Source organism: Molothrus ater, chromosome 7, assembly GCF_012460135.2.
Source record: "Molothrus ater isolate BHLD 08-10-18 breed brown headed cowbird chromosome 7, BPBGC_Mater_1.1, whole genome shotgun sequence".
NCBI lineage: Eukaryota > Metazoa > Chordata > Aves > Passeriformes > Icteridae > Molothrus > Molothrus ater.
The window spans coordinates 24,003,374-24,021,533 of NC_050484.2; the positions used below are offsets into that span (position 1 = coordinate 24,003,374).

An 18,160-nucleotide genomic window follows, 5' to 3' on the forward strand; every position below is an offset into this window, starting at 1 on the left:
ATTGCCAAATGCTTGGAAAGAGGCAGGGAGGGCACTGATCCCATAGATAATTCACTGCCTGGGACAAAAAGGGGTTGCATAAATGTTGAGCCAAATTGTGTCCATCACAGTGCAGAAGTGTGCTTGTGCATCTTTATTTTCTCTCTGTAATGCTAATGTAATTGCATGCTTCAGTGTTCAAGAGCACATTGGAGTGGCTTTTTTTAGCTAGTGGTTGCAGCTTCTGAAAGGTACCTGTGGGGAGTGGTTATTAGGATCCATTGTGCAACCTCTGCTGATAATCTCAATGAAGAATTGTGGGATCCTGGCCTTAGGATTCAAAGCACAGGCTGGAGGGACTAGAAGGGTGAATTTGAGGGACTTACAGTGGATAAAAGCACATTCATGCTGTTATTGTTTCAGTCCTCAGAGAAACTGAATGGGGTGGGTAAGTCAGCAGGCAGAATTAGCACTTCCTCTCCCCTGGTGAGATACATGGTGCAGTCAAACAGGTGTGCTTTGCCTGATGAAAAGATCTTCAATAGGAGTCTCTCACTGATAACCATTATCTTATCAAATTATTACCTTGCACCTCAGAAGTGAGAACTGCAAAGGCTAATGAGCTAATTCTCTGGGCCCACTATCTCCATCTCACAGGAAGCTGAGTGTCCTTTGTTGTGTTTTTCACTGGGTGAAGTGGTAGGGAGTCCCCAGCATACATCTGCCACATAAAGAATTCTGTTCCCTTGGCCGTGTTTGCAGCAGGCATCAAACCAAAAGCACTTTTCACGCTATTTCCAGCTGTTGCACTTCCAGTTTAAGGGAATTTCCTACAGGTAGCTTTTTGGCTCAAAGAGCTGTTTTACTGAAGCTGTAAAAGCTTTACTAGCCCTCAGCTAGGAATTTTGTTTGGGTTTTCTGAAGATCCATCTCTCCTTCTTAGAAGGAAGAAGATTTTAAATAAGTGTTTTCCCTGCACCAGCAGGAGGGTAGAGCTGTAATAAGACTATGTGTGAGAGATCCAAAGGTGTCCTTTAATGTTTAGGCACCTTGAAGAACTGTGCTGGTGGATTCTCCTTTGACTTATCAGAGTTATGCCTGAAGTACCCAAGGGTTGTAAGAAATCTTCCCAGCACAGCTTTAAATAGCAGCTCCAAGTCACAGACACACAAACCATGTTGGAAGAGTTAAAAGTACTTCCTGTTTTGGTATGGAAGTGTGTTCCCCACTATAGATCCTAGTGGCTAAACAAACACCCAATGAGTAAAATTAAATCAGAAGTTTTCATTTGTGAGCTATGAAGTAAAAATAAAGAACCCAGGCCCCAGAGATATATGACAATTCTGGATAGGCACCGTTTAACAAGGGGTAGAACTTTGACCCATTTCAGACACACTTTAAAGTGGATTTTCAAACACAAGGAATTCTAATCAATTATCAGCATAGAATGACTGTGTCCATCCCACAGCACTGATTTTAACACAAAGTCAAACAGAAGCATGAGAGCAACACTCCTGTAAAGCCACATACATCTTTATTCTCCACCCAGGCCAGCAAGGATGGGAAAAGGGAATGCAATTAAAAATAACAATCAGCAAACAGTATCTTTAATTAAAAAACATCCAGACTAGAGCAGCCAGAAATACACTCAACAATCCGAATAACTGGAATTCCCTGCAGTCTGACAGTGGCACATAAGCAGAAATTACTTGATTCTGAAAGCAGGGTAGGACAAGACAAAAACTTGTGCTTTTTTCTATTACAACAATTGATAATTATTGTATATTTTGCAACAGGCAAACTGCTACAGAGGACGATGGGCAAGAGAGAAAGCTATCCAGCTGCTTAGAGAAAAGTCTGAATTAAACTTTTACAAATAGCACCAAAACTAACCCCAAGCACCAGAACTAACCCCAAGCTTAAATAGCCTCCACCAAAATCAATGACAGAATGCCTTGAATTTAGCAGGAGCCAATGAAAGCTTAGTTAAGTGTAAAGAAGTAGAAAACACGATGGATTGTCCCAGCATATCCCCCAAAATGTGACCTCCAAACCCAGAAGCACAGCTGCACTGCAGAGGGAGGGTACTATGACTCCTCTGATGCTCCTTTGTGTCTATGTAGCAGTAAGAGGCACAGATTTGGTTTTGTCTCCACTCCAGAGGGCTGTTAGCAATCCTGAAAGCAAATCCTGCAGCTCAGCAGACATTTCACATGGATGTATTCTGTAATGAGCTGGTATTTATCATTCGAGCCCTCTGTAAGCTGAAGGCTCTTTGTGCTACTGACCCCAGCCTTGAACAGCTGCTGTTTGGCCGTGACAGCTGAATTGGGGTTTCTCCCTCTGCAGCAATGCACACTTGCCAGCCATCCTTTCCCCAAACTTGTCTGCTGCATGTTGGGGCCAAGATACACAATCCACCCCTTTCATGCCAGCAGTGTCCCTTTAGGCAAAGCGTGAGAACACTTGCCAGTGAACCTTCTTTTTCCTTAATGCTTGTTAAGCATCACTTATTCCCATCCTCCAGCCATGTGGGAGCCTGCAATTTCCATGTGGAGAGTGGCTGCACTGGGTCAGTACAGACTGCCAGCACTGGCTTGGCTTATCCTCAGCATCTCCATTAATTCAGAGGCATATCAGCCTGCCTGATTGGAACAGGCCTGTAAAAGGCATTCCACTGCTTGAACCAGTCCCAGGCATATGTCAGCCTCTTTGAATCCCACTAAACTACCTGATGTTGTCTCACAGATTGGGGTCTATTTTATTATTTTTTCTGGAAGTTGGTAATTGCTTTGAAATATTTCACCAGTAAAAAATGATAGTAGGAAGCAACACACACAGCCTGGCTCTACTGTGCCCAGGGAGCACCACTGCTTTCCCAGTTGTGTGGGGCCAAGACTGCTCTTGATATTTGGCTTGTGCATTATTTACTGTTGAGCCTTCAGCCAATGCTAAGAGGCTCCTTTGACTTTCCAGGGACCAAGGATGCAGCAGGAACTACTTATTTCTCAGTGTCAGGACTAGAGGATCAGATGGACTTGTTTATACATCACTAGTTCCCAGATACTCTAACCAGGACAGTCAGTCTAGTCTTGAGCTCAACCTTAAAATGCAACACAAAGCATTAGTTTCTATGAAATCCAGCTACTGAATGGTTTCTTTTTACCATCCTAAAAGTAGATCTTCAGTTCCCTCCCCCTGATAGGGAGACTGGGGAAGTGAGACACTACAGAGACAGGAGTGACTGTGCAGCTGACAGACTGCATGTCACACTTACCTACCTACCTACACGCAAGCAAATGGTGGGCTTCCCTGGCTTGGGCCTCACAGACTTTGCAGCAGCACCAACAGTGGAGCACTGAGAAATTAACTATGTTTCAGATATGTTACTCAGTCCCTATTAGAATCTGCTACACTTCTCTTTTATTTTGCTCATCTGCTTCTTAGGCCAAAACCCCCCATAGGTGATCGAGAATAAAGAGCTTTTCTGCCATTTTTTTAAGAGACAATTAAAATTTCTCCAGCCTATGGTGGCCACCTCAGCCTGGTCAGGGAGCCTACTATGATGCCATGAAAAATCCAAAAAGGAGGGAAACCCATTACAAAATGAGACATGAGGGGAGGAGGACATACGATCCGTTGCTCTTCCACATAATTAAACAGGAAGAGGGATGAGGTGGGGAAGGTGACACAGATTTCCAGAGGCACAGATAGACATGAACTTCTGGACTCCCCCATTCTGAAAGGGGAGGTCCAACAGCTCTTCCATAAGAGCAACTTGAAAACCAGAATAACTTGTTTCAGAGCCCTTTGCATCCTAAGTGCCTTCAACTCCACCTCTAAATCCAGGTGCTGCAAGTCCACACCTGCATTGCAGTGAGATGTAAATGGATTGCCCCCTCCTTAGAAGCAGGCACCTCCTTAGAGCAGGTGTTTCCTCCCTATAAAACAACTGTTTGCACTGTACACTGTATATGAGTCCTGTAGATTGTTCCTCCCTAGCAGTGCACATACCAAGAGATCCACTGCAGATGTGTTCCAAGCACCTATCTGAGCACCTGCAGCCACTTGAGGGTTCTTGGTGACAGCCCCATCAGGTCCCCACACACCACATTACAAAGCAAGCTCTGCTCTTCCATCGTGGGATGGGGCTGTTTCAGGTCAGTGTAGAACTCACCTGCCTTCATTGGCAGCTATGCTGTCCTCTCCCACTATTCCAGTGGTCTGTGACACTGGACTCTGACAGTGTCTAAGCAGTCAGCCTGCCTAAGTTAGCTGCTCTTGTTGGAAGGACTGGGAAAGGACCCTTTCTAAGAAAACTGCAGGAACATGACACATTTTGCAATTTAGCCTTCAGCTCTGAATGGGTTCCTATCTCTTGAAGTTCATCCCCCAAGCAGAGACTTCTTTTCACTGTGTCATAGGTCACTACTATGTCCTACTGCTGAAAAGTAAAATCTATCTTGACAGAAGTGGACTTTTCATAATACGTCTCTGCTACTCCACAAACAGCCAGAGCCCTGCAGACCTGGATTTTCTTACAACTCCCAGAAGCTGTAATTAGCTACAACACATGACAAATCCTTGGAAAGCCATGCACCTCCCCACCCAGAGCATGTGAAGCTAGCATTCTTGCATTCTGTGACATTTAAAGAGGACTCTCAGCCCAATATTTTATTCATTAACTTTGTGTTTAAATATATATGTATATTGTTTTTAAAAAAATCAGTGTGTTATTTTCTAGCTGAGAACACTGGTGTATGACCAAAATAGTCACCCAGGACAAAGGCTCAGACTGCTGAGGTCTCAACCCCCTGTGCAGAGCTCTTGCCAGAGAGACTACCTGAGATATTGTCAGAATCAAGCAGCTCGACAATGCTGTATGGAGAACAATCTTCCAAACCCAGCTTGCTGCAGAGCCAGCCACAGAATCCTTTCTCCATATCCCTGACAGCGTGCCACCAGTACCCGAAGGACCATGCTACCTGGGCTACAGCTGAATACAGGCCTAGGGAGAAAGAAACAACCATAATTATAATTGGGTAGGAGATAATCAAAAAGGGACAAAAGGTGATTTTGTGCCAGAAGGTCCTCTCTTCATTGTACACCAAGAAGATGTTGTACCATGTAATGGTTCCATAGTAGAATGAAACCACGAAAGACACTACAAAAATGATGGGGAGGCAGATGATGGTCCAGAGGACAATGTGAGGTCCTCTGTCTAACCCAACATCACATTTCTTCTTCTTCTCAGGAACATCTTCTTTAGGAGGTTCCTTTGACTTAGCCAGTTCCTGCAGCTCTTTATCTGTTAGGGTGACATGGATGTCCACCATCTGACCCTTCTTCTTTCCCCTGGTGATTGTTCCAGTCAAGGTGACATAGCGGCTGTCTAAAGGCATGTTCCAGACACCTACAACACAGATAAACTCATCTACATCAGATTTATTTTCTGTACAAAGTATTTTGTGCAAATCTTCAATTAGATAGTGCATATGGAGTTATATTTAAAATCAGATTTAAAAAGATGGAAGACAAGAAGCAATGCAGTATGAAGAAAATTACCACAGAAGAAAATGGAAGAAGAGCTAATGAGGAAAAAGACAGGAATTCCAAATGATAGAAATCACAAGGGAGAAAACTCCAGTATCTCCACTAGGGAAAATATGTGAAGGGAAAGTGCTGCAAGAGTATAGGAGAATGAGAGAGAATGAGACAGAGTAACTCAATTGAAAATGGTATACCTATTTTCTCTGTTTACTTCATGGATTTATTCCTGAACAGCATGGACACTTGGGATTAATTAGATAAATATCACTGAGACTCTTGTTTTGGAATAAGCACATGCACACATGGAATTATGCCTGAATAGCTAATGCTTCACTTTACATTTGCATTGTATCTCAATCCAAATTAATTTTTAAAGTTTAGAAAAACTTAACAAACTGTCATAAAATTATATTTGCATTTTAAGAGATCAGTAGAGGCACCAAATGGGACAGTGCTGGTATATGTGTTAAAGTTACAAAGGGACTGCTTTAGCTTTCAAGTGACATTGGTATAGGATGGGCCATGCAGTAGTACTGGCCATAAACTCCTCTTTGGGGCTATAGTGTATTTCCTCCTGGTCTTAATTCTGACTAGCTTGGAAGAAGGTCTTCAGAAACTCTTAAAAAGAGGCTGAGCAGCTTGAAGTGCTGCAAAAAAGTAGGAAGGCAGCAGGCAAATAATGATAGGGTCTGGGATCATGGGGGCACCTGGTGTATCTGGTGGACCAGGAGCATTTGAGCCCCTCTCAGCCTGCACTGCTGACTCACAGGAGTATTTAGCCACAGGACCTCTCCCTGCAAGGGCACCCAGGACAGATAGCAGAAGTGAAAGTGACTTGAAGATGCCCCGTGATGACCTTGCCAAATAATCACCCTTCAAGAGGAAGCTGTGCTGAGTGCATGCAAACAGAAGGCAACAGTAAATCCTATATAATGAGTTAAATTCCCTATCAAAGGTAGAGCCACTAACTCCATCTGCTTCCTTCCTTTCACTTAACAGGCAGTTGTTCAGGCATGGACAGTGGCTTGATCACGGCTTAGAATGACATCGTTGGCTTAATGCATGCATAGCACTGCAACCAGCACATCAACCCCAACCAGCACATACATTTAAAACTAAGACTGTAGCAATAACCAAAGTTTGCAAAGAACTGCAGGAGACATCCCAAATCAGCCTGTAATGCTTTCTGTTTCAGAGCATTTTCATGTATGAACTCAAGCTCTCCTTGCCTGCAACCTTGGAGAGGGTTGGGCCTACAGTCACTTCCATTTGACTTAGAGCATGATGGCATCAAAAAAGCTTATGTGAAGTGAGTGTTCTCAGGACTACATACCATCTGTCATAGACTGACCCAGGAACTTGGAGCCTTCCTCAGAGCTCTTCTCCCCTCCTTCCTCATCCGCCTGTTCTTCTTCCACCTTATTGTCATGCTCGGACCGATACACGATTATTGACTCGGGCCGGGACTCTTTCTTCTTCTTTTTCCTGCGGTCCATAGTGGCTTCCCCATCAAAGGTGACAGTGGTTGCCACAGCCCTTCTCATTGTGCCACAGCGAGGGCTCTGGCCTCCAGACTTGCTGTCTTTCTGCACAGTCTCCTCCATCCCGCTGCTGCTCTCAGTCACCTCACCCGGCATCTTGTAGCACCTGTTTCCAATCAACAGCACCAATCCTGCACTTACAAGTCATTGATTAACAATGGTCCCATGGATGCTTTGTTCTGGTAAGATGTCCCACTGCTGGTATCCAAACTATGCACTCCATTCCCAGCCTAAAATGAGAGAGAAGGCTGAAAAAGTGTCTTTGTCTTACCAAGTAGAAAAGATTGGCAGAATTTTCCTCAAAAGAGTTACTTCCAACTGGTTTAAATGTCATCTGAAGATCTCTATTACTGTCCTGAAAATCAGTTCTCTTACATGTTTTTACATTCTCTCTACATGTTTTGTGGTGTCTAATTTATCTTGATTCTTAGGGTCCAGTTTTCACTAGAACAAACCAAAGCTACTGAAAAGAGTATTACATTTATAAGAAGGGATTAAACATAGCCAGCCTATTGGATGAATTTAACATTCCTCTGCAATGCTGGAAACAAACAGAAGACAATAGTTTTGGCCCACAGGCATCAGAATAAAGGATTGAAACCATAGATGAAAAAAAAGTTGACCAATTTAAGGGACTGGCCTAGAGACAACTGCAACAGGAACACAGTGTTTGTCCAGCATTGCAACAGTATATTGGTGCCAGCCTTTCTCATTTTGAGCTTCTAATGATTTACTCCCCTGCAAGGATATTACAAAAATTAATCAAATTATGTCAAAATGAGTGATGTTTCAAACTTTAACAATTTAGCAATATGTAGTGTTGCCATACTTTTAAAATACAGAATATACAGTGGATTTAAAGCAAAATTATTTTTAAGATGACTTTGCTGGAGAGGGAATTGGGAACCACAACAAATTCTTCTGATTGTGCAGAGAAAACAACACAAGTGTTCACAAATCTTTTTAGCACAACTCAGGTTTTGCTCCTCATTCAAGCAAAGTTAGCAGTGATATCAAGTGAAACTGTCATCCATGGGAAAGCCGCCTAAGTAAAAACCACATAATTAAACATACATCAAGGCAGGCAAATCCTGCTCCATGAATATGGAAAAAGGATTAATGGTTCTCAGACTTCATAACATTTAAGGAAAGTGACTGTGCCAAGTATTCATGAAGCATTTAGGTACAAATCTGAATACAATGAATAACATTTTAACAACTCTGAAGAGCTCTTTTGAACATTTACGTGAACATATGTATTTAAAAGAATGCAACTGACCAATAATTAAGCTTCTTCCTAGTAATTGAGTCTTTCCTTTAACATGAAACTAAGAAACACAAGTATCATAGTTTACAGCCTACATAATGCTGGGGAAATAGTTTTATTTGAATGGATGACAGAAAAAAGTTAAGCATTTTTAAATTTGGCAGTATGGTCCTGGTCTTCCCACAGACCTAAGACTTTGCTGGTCTGTTTTAAAATTTTGTGCAGAACTTTAGAACCACTATTTATGCCTGGTACACTCACACTTAAACACACCACACCCACACAAAACTTGAAATTGTATCATTTTAACACCTAAGACTGTGCCCATTTGGCTCTATGGAGCCTTGAAGAATTCAACAATCAGATTATTTTTGTGCATTAGAGAAAAGAAATCTTCCCTGGTGATCAGAAGACACATAAAATGGACTTAAAACCCCCTCAAGATTCAGTATACTCCAGAAGCCACACTACTTCTAAATTACTGGGCAGACAATACTTTTAGCTCTGCTGCATGGCTGGAAAGAGTCTGTTGCCATCACACCTGCCATAGAATATGCATGTCTAAATTAGCAGACACACTGGAAAACAGAAATTCATGTAAGCTTTTGTTTGTTGGCTTTTTTGTTTGGTTGGTTTTTGTTTTGTTTTGTTTTTGTTTTAATGCCTTTAGGGGTAAATGGAATTAATTTATGCAATGGAATAAACTCACTCTTTGTAGTAAATTCATTCAGGAAGTACAATAGACTCTAACATTTTTCTCTGAAAATCAGCTGTAAAACTTCATGTTTTGCATCTATAAAACCTTGAAATTACGTGATTGAGCCTAATGACCCCCTGAGACAACAGCAAGATTCTGCTTCCAAAAGTGAGGAAAGCAGGCCTGGAAACAGAGAAACCCAAAGCATCACTTTTGGAATAATCTACTAAAAGTCTGGAGACACAGAAGTTGATTAGATTCCCAAAGTTCCTGGCTGTAGTTCCATGTTCAGTCTCTACTGACTTGAGAAGGGGATGACTTACAAGTAACATTTAAAAATAACACAAAGCTACAGGCAAATATTTTTAGTTGGGCTTCTTTTTTTTTCCCCTAAAGTTGATCCAGCTGTGGCCTTGCTTAAACTCACAGTGGATGATAAGCTAATGTCAGTTCTCAGTGTGATGCCAAAGCCCAAAGGATTATGTCAGCCTTGACTGTGAAGGGAGCAAGGTGATATCCCTTCTGAATCTCTCATAGACAGGCACTGGCAATCTGTATCCTCTTCTTGTGCTCACCACACAGGCAAAACGCTGATTAATGACCAGAAGATGCCTATGATCCCCAAGTTACCTTGCTGTGTCTGATGTTCCCACCCCACTATAGCAGCCACTGCCTCTGAGTTACCACCAGGACTAGAAACACCTCCACAGCAGGGTAATCTGAGAGTGGCAGCTCAGTTTCTCCTCCTGCTGATAAAAGGAGAGGGAATGGGCAATGGGGGACAAGCCCCTAAGAAGCACTGTTGCTGTGGCTGAGGCAAAGCCCTTGGGATAAGAAAGTGAAGGAGCTCAGATTTTTCTGTTTAAGGCACAAGAAGGTAAAATCTCATGTCAGTCTGCCTACATCAAAACCAAAAGTATGTAGGAGATCCTTATGACCCAGCAGAGGAGGATACAGCAAGATAAAAAGCTGAAAGATGAAAAAAGACAGATGTTAGGTAGGTGTTTTAACAAAGTGGGTAGGTGTCCCTTGGTATATCACTGGGTGATAAACTGTCGGGAAACTTCCAAATCTGGACTGGGTGTCTTGGCAGAATTTTGGTCACCTGTACTTGACTAGAAGAGGGAAAGTCCTCTGGTTTGCATTAGGGAGCAGTCAGATTGAAGATCACCAAGATCCCTCCTGATCTTGAGTCTGTTCTCACAGTACATGTTTATTTTTCTCTCATTGGTTTCCCAATGAAGCAGCTAGAATATCCCCTGCCAGCTGGTCCAGAACTTCTGAACACAGCACTTCAAAATACCACCATCAGCCCTACATCCCACAGCAGTGCTGCTGAGTTGAACAGGTTCAGGCCTCAGTCCCATTTTTCCTGGAAATATTTTCTCTGTAGCTGCAAACAAGAAATGGGCTCTTGCAGAAATCACAGTAGTGTACAAAGAGCTTCATTTTCCTCTCTTCCTTTTCTTTACCACTTCTAAGAATAAGGCCAGCCCTCAGCACTACACAGCTGTTCACAGCACCAGTTCCTTCAGCCACACACCAAAACCTTCACCCTTCAAAAGCCTTGCTATGGAGCTGAAACATTAACAATTGCTGTGCATCTCATACTAGTGATGCCCCCCACGTGGGTGCACAGGGGAAGAGAGGAATCTAATAACTGTCCATGGGAGGGAAGGAAAAGAAATGGTCATACTTCAGAGATAGCAAGGAGCAGTTTATTAGCCAAACAATTTGTTATTAATCTCCATATGAAAACAGATGGAGAACCCTGGGGAGGCTGCTCTGCAAAAGCACTTTGTAGAGTAATTTTTAGAAGCACAGTCTTCTGTTACTATGCAGGAAAGCTACGGCTGCTTATGCTTCCTGTGACAGTAATAGTCTTTGACACACAAAACAGGAGCCTAAAAGCTTGGCCTTGCACCATTTAGGTCAAAGGAAGCTTCTTCCATTGGTTTTCAGGGTTTGATCCTGCTGCTAACAGAATAGAAATTATCTGGTTTGAATGCAGACAGGGAGGAAGAGCCTTCCTGCAAGCTAATAAAATCTTTGATCTTAAATCCCAGCTACAGCACAAGTAACCTTTTTATGACTGCTCAGAGCAGACATGAGAGGAAAAAATGTAGACGGTAAGCAGCAAGGAGCATAAATTTTTATTTTTATAGTCACATAAAATGTACAACACATAAGAAGAACTGGCACGGCGTCTTCACTCCCATCATGCAGGGGTTGTCTGCAGAAACAAAAAAACAACCTGTGCTTTAGAAGCACTGTGATTTATGCAGGATGGGGAAGAGATGAAGGGAAATCTACCTCAGAGACACACCTTGAGAGAGCTTCCTAGCCACAGATCTTCCTTTGCTTGCTGCTTTTACTCCATAACCTCTGCATCCCCCATCCCATCTCTACTCAACACCTGCCATGTGCATGTGTGTGGTTTTGAGCATGCATGTTACCCAAGGGATCTTTTCCAATTCCTAGTATTTTTAAAGGGTTTATCTGCTGTAACTGCAGGGGCAAACTGTGAATAATAGGAGGTATTAGATGCATCCAGCTGTTCAGGACAGATCTGTCTGCCACCAACAAATCGTGTTATGACGAGATGCATTGGTCTACACAGAACATGCAGCTCCCAGGCCCTAGAAAAACATGTGACAAGACATATATAAGAAAGCAATTTTAATTCACACTTTATGTAGGAAAAGGGCCAAATGGTAGGGGCTCCCTCCACAGCTTTGGATCTGTTTTAAATACCTAAATGACTTCACATTATCTTTCACATATGCATCCTCACCTGCTAAAACAGAGGATGTCTGTTTCCTCTTTATTTCATGGTGAAATAGATCAAACTAGATTGTACAGTTACTTGAAACTAGCAAATACTCAAGGCTGTGATGAATGACATATTAGACTGAGGCAAAAACAGCTCCCCTCTATCAGTACCAGGGTCTGTGCAGCTTGTGGTGAGCTTGACAGGGGGATTTATCTCCCTGAAAAGAATAAAATGTTATTTTTAGCCATACAGATTTTTCACCAAGCAGCTCCTTCTACAGGAAGGAATTTCTAAGGAAGGAGGGAAAAACTACCCCTCCTGGCAGCAGCTGATTTCAAACTGCATTAAGTGTCTGCATAACAACAGCAAGAAACAAAGGAAAACATCTGCCTCTGCCACCCCAGCAAGGTAAAAGAAAGCAAACACCAAAATTCAAAGTTCACACCCTCCCTGCTTAATCCACAGGCTTCCAAGCACTTTCATTTCTTGGAAAGAGAAACAAGAGAAATTACCATGCTCTGGGCATGCTTCCAAGCAGGAGCAGACTTTAAGCTGGACTGCCACAAGCAGAGGATGGCACTGAGCACCTGAGCATTGGGGATAACACAGTAAGATGACCCAAGTTACCAAAAACTTTACAGTGTTTGCTAGTGGAGACACCCATGCTCCATGCCTTCCCCTCAGGAGCAGAGGGTGGTGAAAGCTCAAGCTAAAAGCAAAGGGAGGCATAGGCAAGCAACATGATTTCAGTAGGCAAGCACTGACAGACCCAAGTTTGCCGTGTCCCTCCAGTTTACCACAGGCACATAGCTCCTGCCTGTTGGCAGGTGCCATTAGGGCCAGCCCTGCACCACACCATGAGCCAAACCTGCTGTGGCTAGCTCAGCTGTTGACCATCGCTGGAGCTGCAGCAAGACTGGACTTGCTTGGGTGTGGATTAAGGGCTTCCTGGCTCCTGGGGCCATGCTGGGTGCCTCAGGACCTTTGATCTCCCTTCCATTCTTCCATGAGACACCAAACGCTCGCTGACAGCATTCTACAGCTACAGACAAAACACCAAAAAAAAAGTAGTGGAGAGATACATTCCATAGTATCACTATTCTTTCTGAATGACATTTTCCAAGGATATTTTTAAAAGTCAAAGACATTTTGAGAGTATCTGTTTTATGAATAATTTCTTTTTATTTTCCTTTGCTGTTCCATAACTTTTCCAAATGTCACAGAACAATAACTGCTGTGCAGATCATTTATTACTGAAGACTGGAAGACAGCATACAGGAATAGCTGAGCATTTTTATTTTATATTAAACGGAATGCCCAATCAATTTTCTTGCATACCAACTTTTTAAAAATCCCCCAAATGTACTAGTCTACCTTTTTTGGAGCAAAAGGCTGAAATGCTATCTTGCCCTCGTCTTCACTTATTTCATCAGACTGCTAGAAGAAAGAGAAATTGTGAAAAAAACCATAAAGCTTCCCACTGCCTCCACATGGATGATATCTGTTTCTTTATGTTTATTTCACTATGCTAAAAACATCAAGGAATGGCATGGATATATTAGCCTTTATAGAGAACCAAGGTTTTAAAAAGAGGCTTATTTAGAAATGGAAGGTTTGAAATCTTCAAAGCAAACCAAGCATTTAGATATGAGTCTTGAATAAACTCAACCAAAATCTCAAAATTTTTAAGAAAAATTAGATTTCAGCTGTAGAGGCATGCTTTCTCTGCTGCCCTGCTCTACCCCTCACTTCTGGACTTGCCAAAACAGGCCATCCTGCACCTTGAAACAGCAGGGGCTCATTTCAATCCCTACCCCATCTCCCAGGTCACTGCTGGATCACACTGTACCATAGAAACATCTGAACAAAGTCAATCTCACCAACTTTAGTCACACATCCTGCCTCCACAGCAGTGCCTTCAGGCTGCAATCAAGTGTGGCATCTATTTTTATTGGTGTAAGACCCAACTTGTCCTTCACTGGGTTTGGAAGAGGCACTAGAACTTGCTGCATACACAAACCAGAGAAAACACCTTCTACACAGCATATGCACACACATGGGGAAGTAAGAAACACTGGGAGTTGCTCCAAAGCCATGAAACACGGGTGGTGGGTGTGAAGCACCTGTGCTAACACAGGACTTCTGCTACAGACCTGACTGTGGTGCTTTGCTCTGACAAAATGAGGAGAAACCACACATTGAAATACCTGCAATTAGAGAGGAAGCAGTGGCAGCCATACAGCCTAATGGAAAATACAGTCAATTGTAAATCCAGTCTGGAAAGCATTATCTGAAAATACCAGCAACAAGCTGCAGACATACATCCTGTGGTTCTTCTTTAGGCAAGATATTTGGGGGCTTCAAATCAGAGCTTTCTCTGAGTAACACCTGACTGAAGCCCAGAAGTTGCTGGAGAGCACAACTGCACAGAGAGTGAACTAGAATGTTCCCCTGGGAGTGATTCAGGATTGTTTAATGCATTGCACGGTAAATACAATCTAGGATATTTAGACAGTATCTCCAGCAGCAGGAATTACTTGGCTCAGGGGAGTTGTGATTGGATACAAGTGCAGAGAGAGACCTGTGATGCCAGGATATTAAAAATGCAGCACTTTGAATTGCAGACAAGTGAATGCTTCAGTATCATTAGTATGGTATTAGCAGAGTGTGTAATTGTTTAGAAAATCTTTTTACAAACCTGTTTCAAACTGTTTGATGCTGATATTTTATATCTTGCACCACTGTGAATTCTGCTTTGAGTGGGATGTCCATCTTGTCTGTCTCCTTTTTTTTTTTTAATCATTGGAATGAAATTGCTAGGGATAATGATAAAAGATTTTAAAATCCTAATCATCATGTAATTAGACTGAATCCCCCAAGACATAGCTGAGAGAAAAGTGCCTTTCCAGAGAGGAAGTCCCTAAAAAGATGAACTGACCGGAAAGCCTGAACATCAGCTGGAGCTGATGGAGGAGGCTGTTCTGATATGGAAACCAGAAGCCACAAAACAGAAAGGCTCTCACTTGCTGTTGAGATATGATGAAAGGAAAAGCAGCCTCAGGAGAGAATGTACAGACAGTAGGAGAAAGTAGCAGGGATTTCCAAAGAGGAATTGCATAATCCCATGGAAAGGTCTAGAGAGGTAAGGACACAAACTCACAGCAGCTTTCATTTGGTTTTGGCTCAATCCAAGCATTTCTTGTAATGGGAGAGAAGAAATTATTGTTGTTACACTTGGTGTGGTTTTTGCTGTCCCAGAAGAAGAAAAATATGAGACTAGAGCACCAATAAGAGTGGGGTCTGGGAAAGGAGAGGCTACTGGAGTGCAAGCCTGCATTTTTCTGAAGGCTAACTAGCAGAAATCATCTATGAGAAGCTGAATCTAACCTTAAAATTTTATTTCTGGCACTAAGATGCTTTCCATTAAATCTCCTCTGCCCTCACCTCCTTGTGAGACTGCTGACCCCAGGCATACCTCTCACAGGGTTTGGATCCTGTGGAGGTTTCTCTCCTGTTTGGAGCCACTTCTTTTCTCACATCAGGTTGGTACTTAACTACTCTTGAGACCTTTCCCCTTGCCAATGTGGATTCTGAGCTATAGGAGGGCACAGACACCCTGAAGGATAGGATGCCATAAGGAATTCTCAAGGCAGTACATATCAGTGCCAGGATTTTTAAAGCATGGCAGCAGACTGGACTGGCAGGTGTCATCAGCTGAATAGCTGAGCCATAGGCTGGCAAAGCACAACGACAGCTTTGGACAAAAGTAGCCTTTTCTAAAAACACAGAGTTAGCTATTCATCTCAATAAATTGAACTACTTCATTCAAAGCCAAGACACAATCTGGGAGCTAGGAAATCTAAAAAAACCAGGAAATCTAGTTTTTTCTCTTCAATATGTAAATAAGAAAGTAGATGTTCAAGAATGACATATGCTAATCCTACAACTCCAAATAAGCTGACAACTGGAAAAAACTACTGAATTCTTTTTGTTTTGTCATTTTGACTTTTGAATGGTTGATGTTTTAAGCAATAGTTATACCAAGGCAAAAAAAGTCAGATGGTTAACTTCAAAAAACAAAAATTTAAACTCCAAGTCTTTAAATGCAGATTTATTTTCTTCCAAATTCAAGCTGACATATACTGAAAAAAAGCTATCTAATCAGACCCTATTTTCTAACACATAAAGATTCAGAATCTTAACATTAAGTTTACAGAGTAACATCAATATGCAAAACCCTTATGCTTACTGAATTTTCCACTGTCTGTGTGGCGTGACAGATGGACATGTTTTAATGCTCTCTATCAATAAAAGAAAAGTAACATTCCTTTGTGATTTAGAAAGTACAAGAATATGAGGAGACTAAAATTTATTTTAGTTAATAAGATTTTATTCCTTTCAGCTTAAATAATTTTGAATTTCAATGACTGGGGTCAAATCCATTCACCCAATGGTACAGTTTGAATCCTTGGTTCAAAGGCAACACACACAACAGTGAACAGAAGCCACTACTTTGCTGAAAATGTTTGTGAGCATTGGTTATCCCAGCTCTATTTTTTGTGAATACATTTTGTACCAGAAGGGGCTACCCTCCACTGAATGCCAAGGAATGGATGTCTCCTTTTCCCTCCTCCTTCCTCTACAGTCTAGATGCCTTTCCCCTTTCTCCTCCCACCCATCACTCACAGAACCCTTACTCATGGGTTCAGCCCCTTATTTATGGCATTTCTGTGGCTATGGGGAAATTCCAGACCAAGCAATATATCCTGATAGGGAAGAAAAATTCTTTGATTAGTGCTCTCTAGGAAGAACACTGAAGTCAAGGAGGTCACATGAGTAGAAAGGCCCACTGGATTTTCCTTAGAGCCATGCAGCTCAGTTGGGATGGCAGGCAGGCTGGAATATGAAGATCTAATTCACTAGCACAGATGAGTGCTTCTCCCTGGGATTAATTAATGATTGCTCTGATACAGCCTGCCTAAGATATGTAGGGCAGCCAGAGACAGTTAATGGGAATCTGTGAAGTCTCAGATTGTGAAAGATAATTAAAAGGGGGAAAAAATTTTTTTGCAGTGTCACTCACAGTGCTTCACGTTTTGCCCCCAGAAAGTGGAATGCTTTCAACACTGATGTGTTCTGCAAACACTGACCCACCCCAAAAGGGCAATTTTGTCTAACAGTTGCCTTATTGGCCTAAGTCACCATGCAGAAATGCACCCCTGTCTTGTCACCATTTCATTTCAGGTGAATGAATCTGGACACCCAGTCAACTTCTCCATGCCTCCTCTCCCCTACACTTAAAAGGAGGGTATACAGCTTCCATTGGAACACACTGAACTACAGGATAAACACATTATCCTAAAATTGTCCCCGATTTAAGGTACTAAACCTTAAAACATGCTTTTGGAAAAGTAAATGAATTTGTTTCACAAATGAGAATCCCAAAACAGACTCAATGAATCTCCCACTTTACTTATATGTCTTAAAAAAAAAACCCAAAACCTCACTCTCTTCTCACATTAGCCAACTCTCCTAAGGCAAAAATAACAAGACAAAATTGAGACATACTTTCAAACATCTCTTCTATTGTAAAGGACAGAGGAGATGCCTGGAAAGACACTGAACATGCTGCTGGGCACATCAGCGCCGGTTAAAATCACCTGCAACGGACAAAGATGCTCTGTCACTTCACTGTGGGACAGGAAAGAAAATAATGCTGCCTGTCCTCTGAGCAGTTAACACTGAGCTTGGTTAGGGCCATTTTAAGGGGGCCAGGAGAGGGGGAACGGACACCAGCACCACAAAGGCAATTGAGCCCAAAATGACTCTACTGGGGGCATGCTAAACGCTGTCACTTCGGCCTTCTCGGCCTCTTCCCTACAAAGTCCATGCCCGGAGAGAGGACAGCCCGCCCGTGGGTCCGTGGCAGGCGCACACCAGCACCTTCTCCTGTCCGTGACATCCTCCGGCTTCCCCCCGGCTGCTCCCGGTGCGGCTCCGCTCCCGCTGCTCCTCAGGGTGCCTGCCCGCGTCCAGGGGAAGGTGACCCGAAGCGGAATAGAAAACCAGGTCGACCGTCCCTTGCAAGCGGACGAGCCCGCGGCTGCGGGTAGGTAGGCGCTCACTGCGGGGCTGCAGCGGCGACCCCGCGGCGCCACCGGAGGCACCGACCCCTCCCGGGCGCTGAGCGGTGTCTGCCCCGCGGGGCGGGAGCCGGGCGATACCGACAGCGGACAGCCGCTCCCCTTGCCTTACCTGCCGCCCGCGGTGCCGCGCCGTGCCGCGCCGCAGGACCCTGGCGCCACCACCACCGCCGGCACAACCACCGCCGCCGGCACCACCACCACCGCCCC

General features: G+C 43.1%; 1 protein-coding gene across 3 annotated transcripts; it reads right to left on the minus strand.

Annotated features, from left to right (window-relative positions):
* Positions 1-1,496: 1,496 nt before the first annotated feature.
* Positions 1,497-18,146, minus strand: TMEM169 (transmembrane protein 169). 3 transcript variants are annotated; one of them, XM_036386286.2, is made up of 4 exons: positions 18,063-18,130; positions 17,376-17,467; positions 6,863-7,300; positions 1,497-5,392 (listed from the first exon to the last, which is right to left on the minus strand). In XM_036386286.2, exons 3-4 carry the CDS (start codon positions 7,164-7,166, stop codon positions 4,770-4,772), a joined length of 927 nt encoding a protein of 308 aa, XP_036242179.1. In that variant the 5' UTR covers positions 7,167-7,300; positions 17,376-17,467; positions 18,063-18,130; the 3' UTR covers positions 1,497-4,769. The 3 variants fall into 3 exon arrangements, with proteins under 3 accessions (XP_036242179.1, XP_054371310.1, XP_036242178.1); XM_054515335.1 differs by lacking the exon at positions 17,376-17,467 and having other exon boundaries at positions 6,881-7,300; positions 18,063-18,146; XM_036386285.2 differs by lacking the exon at positions 17,376-17,467 and having other exon boundaries at positions 18,063-18,146.
* Positions 18,147-18,160: the final 14 nt, after the last annotated feature.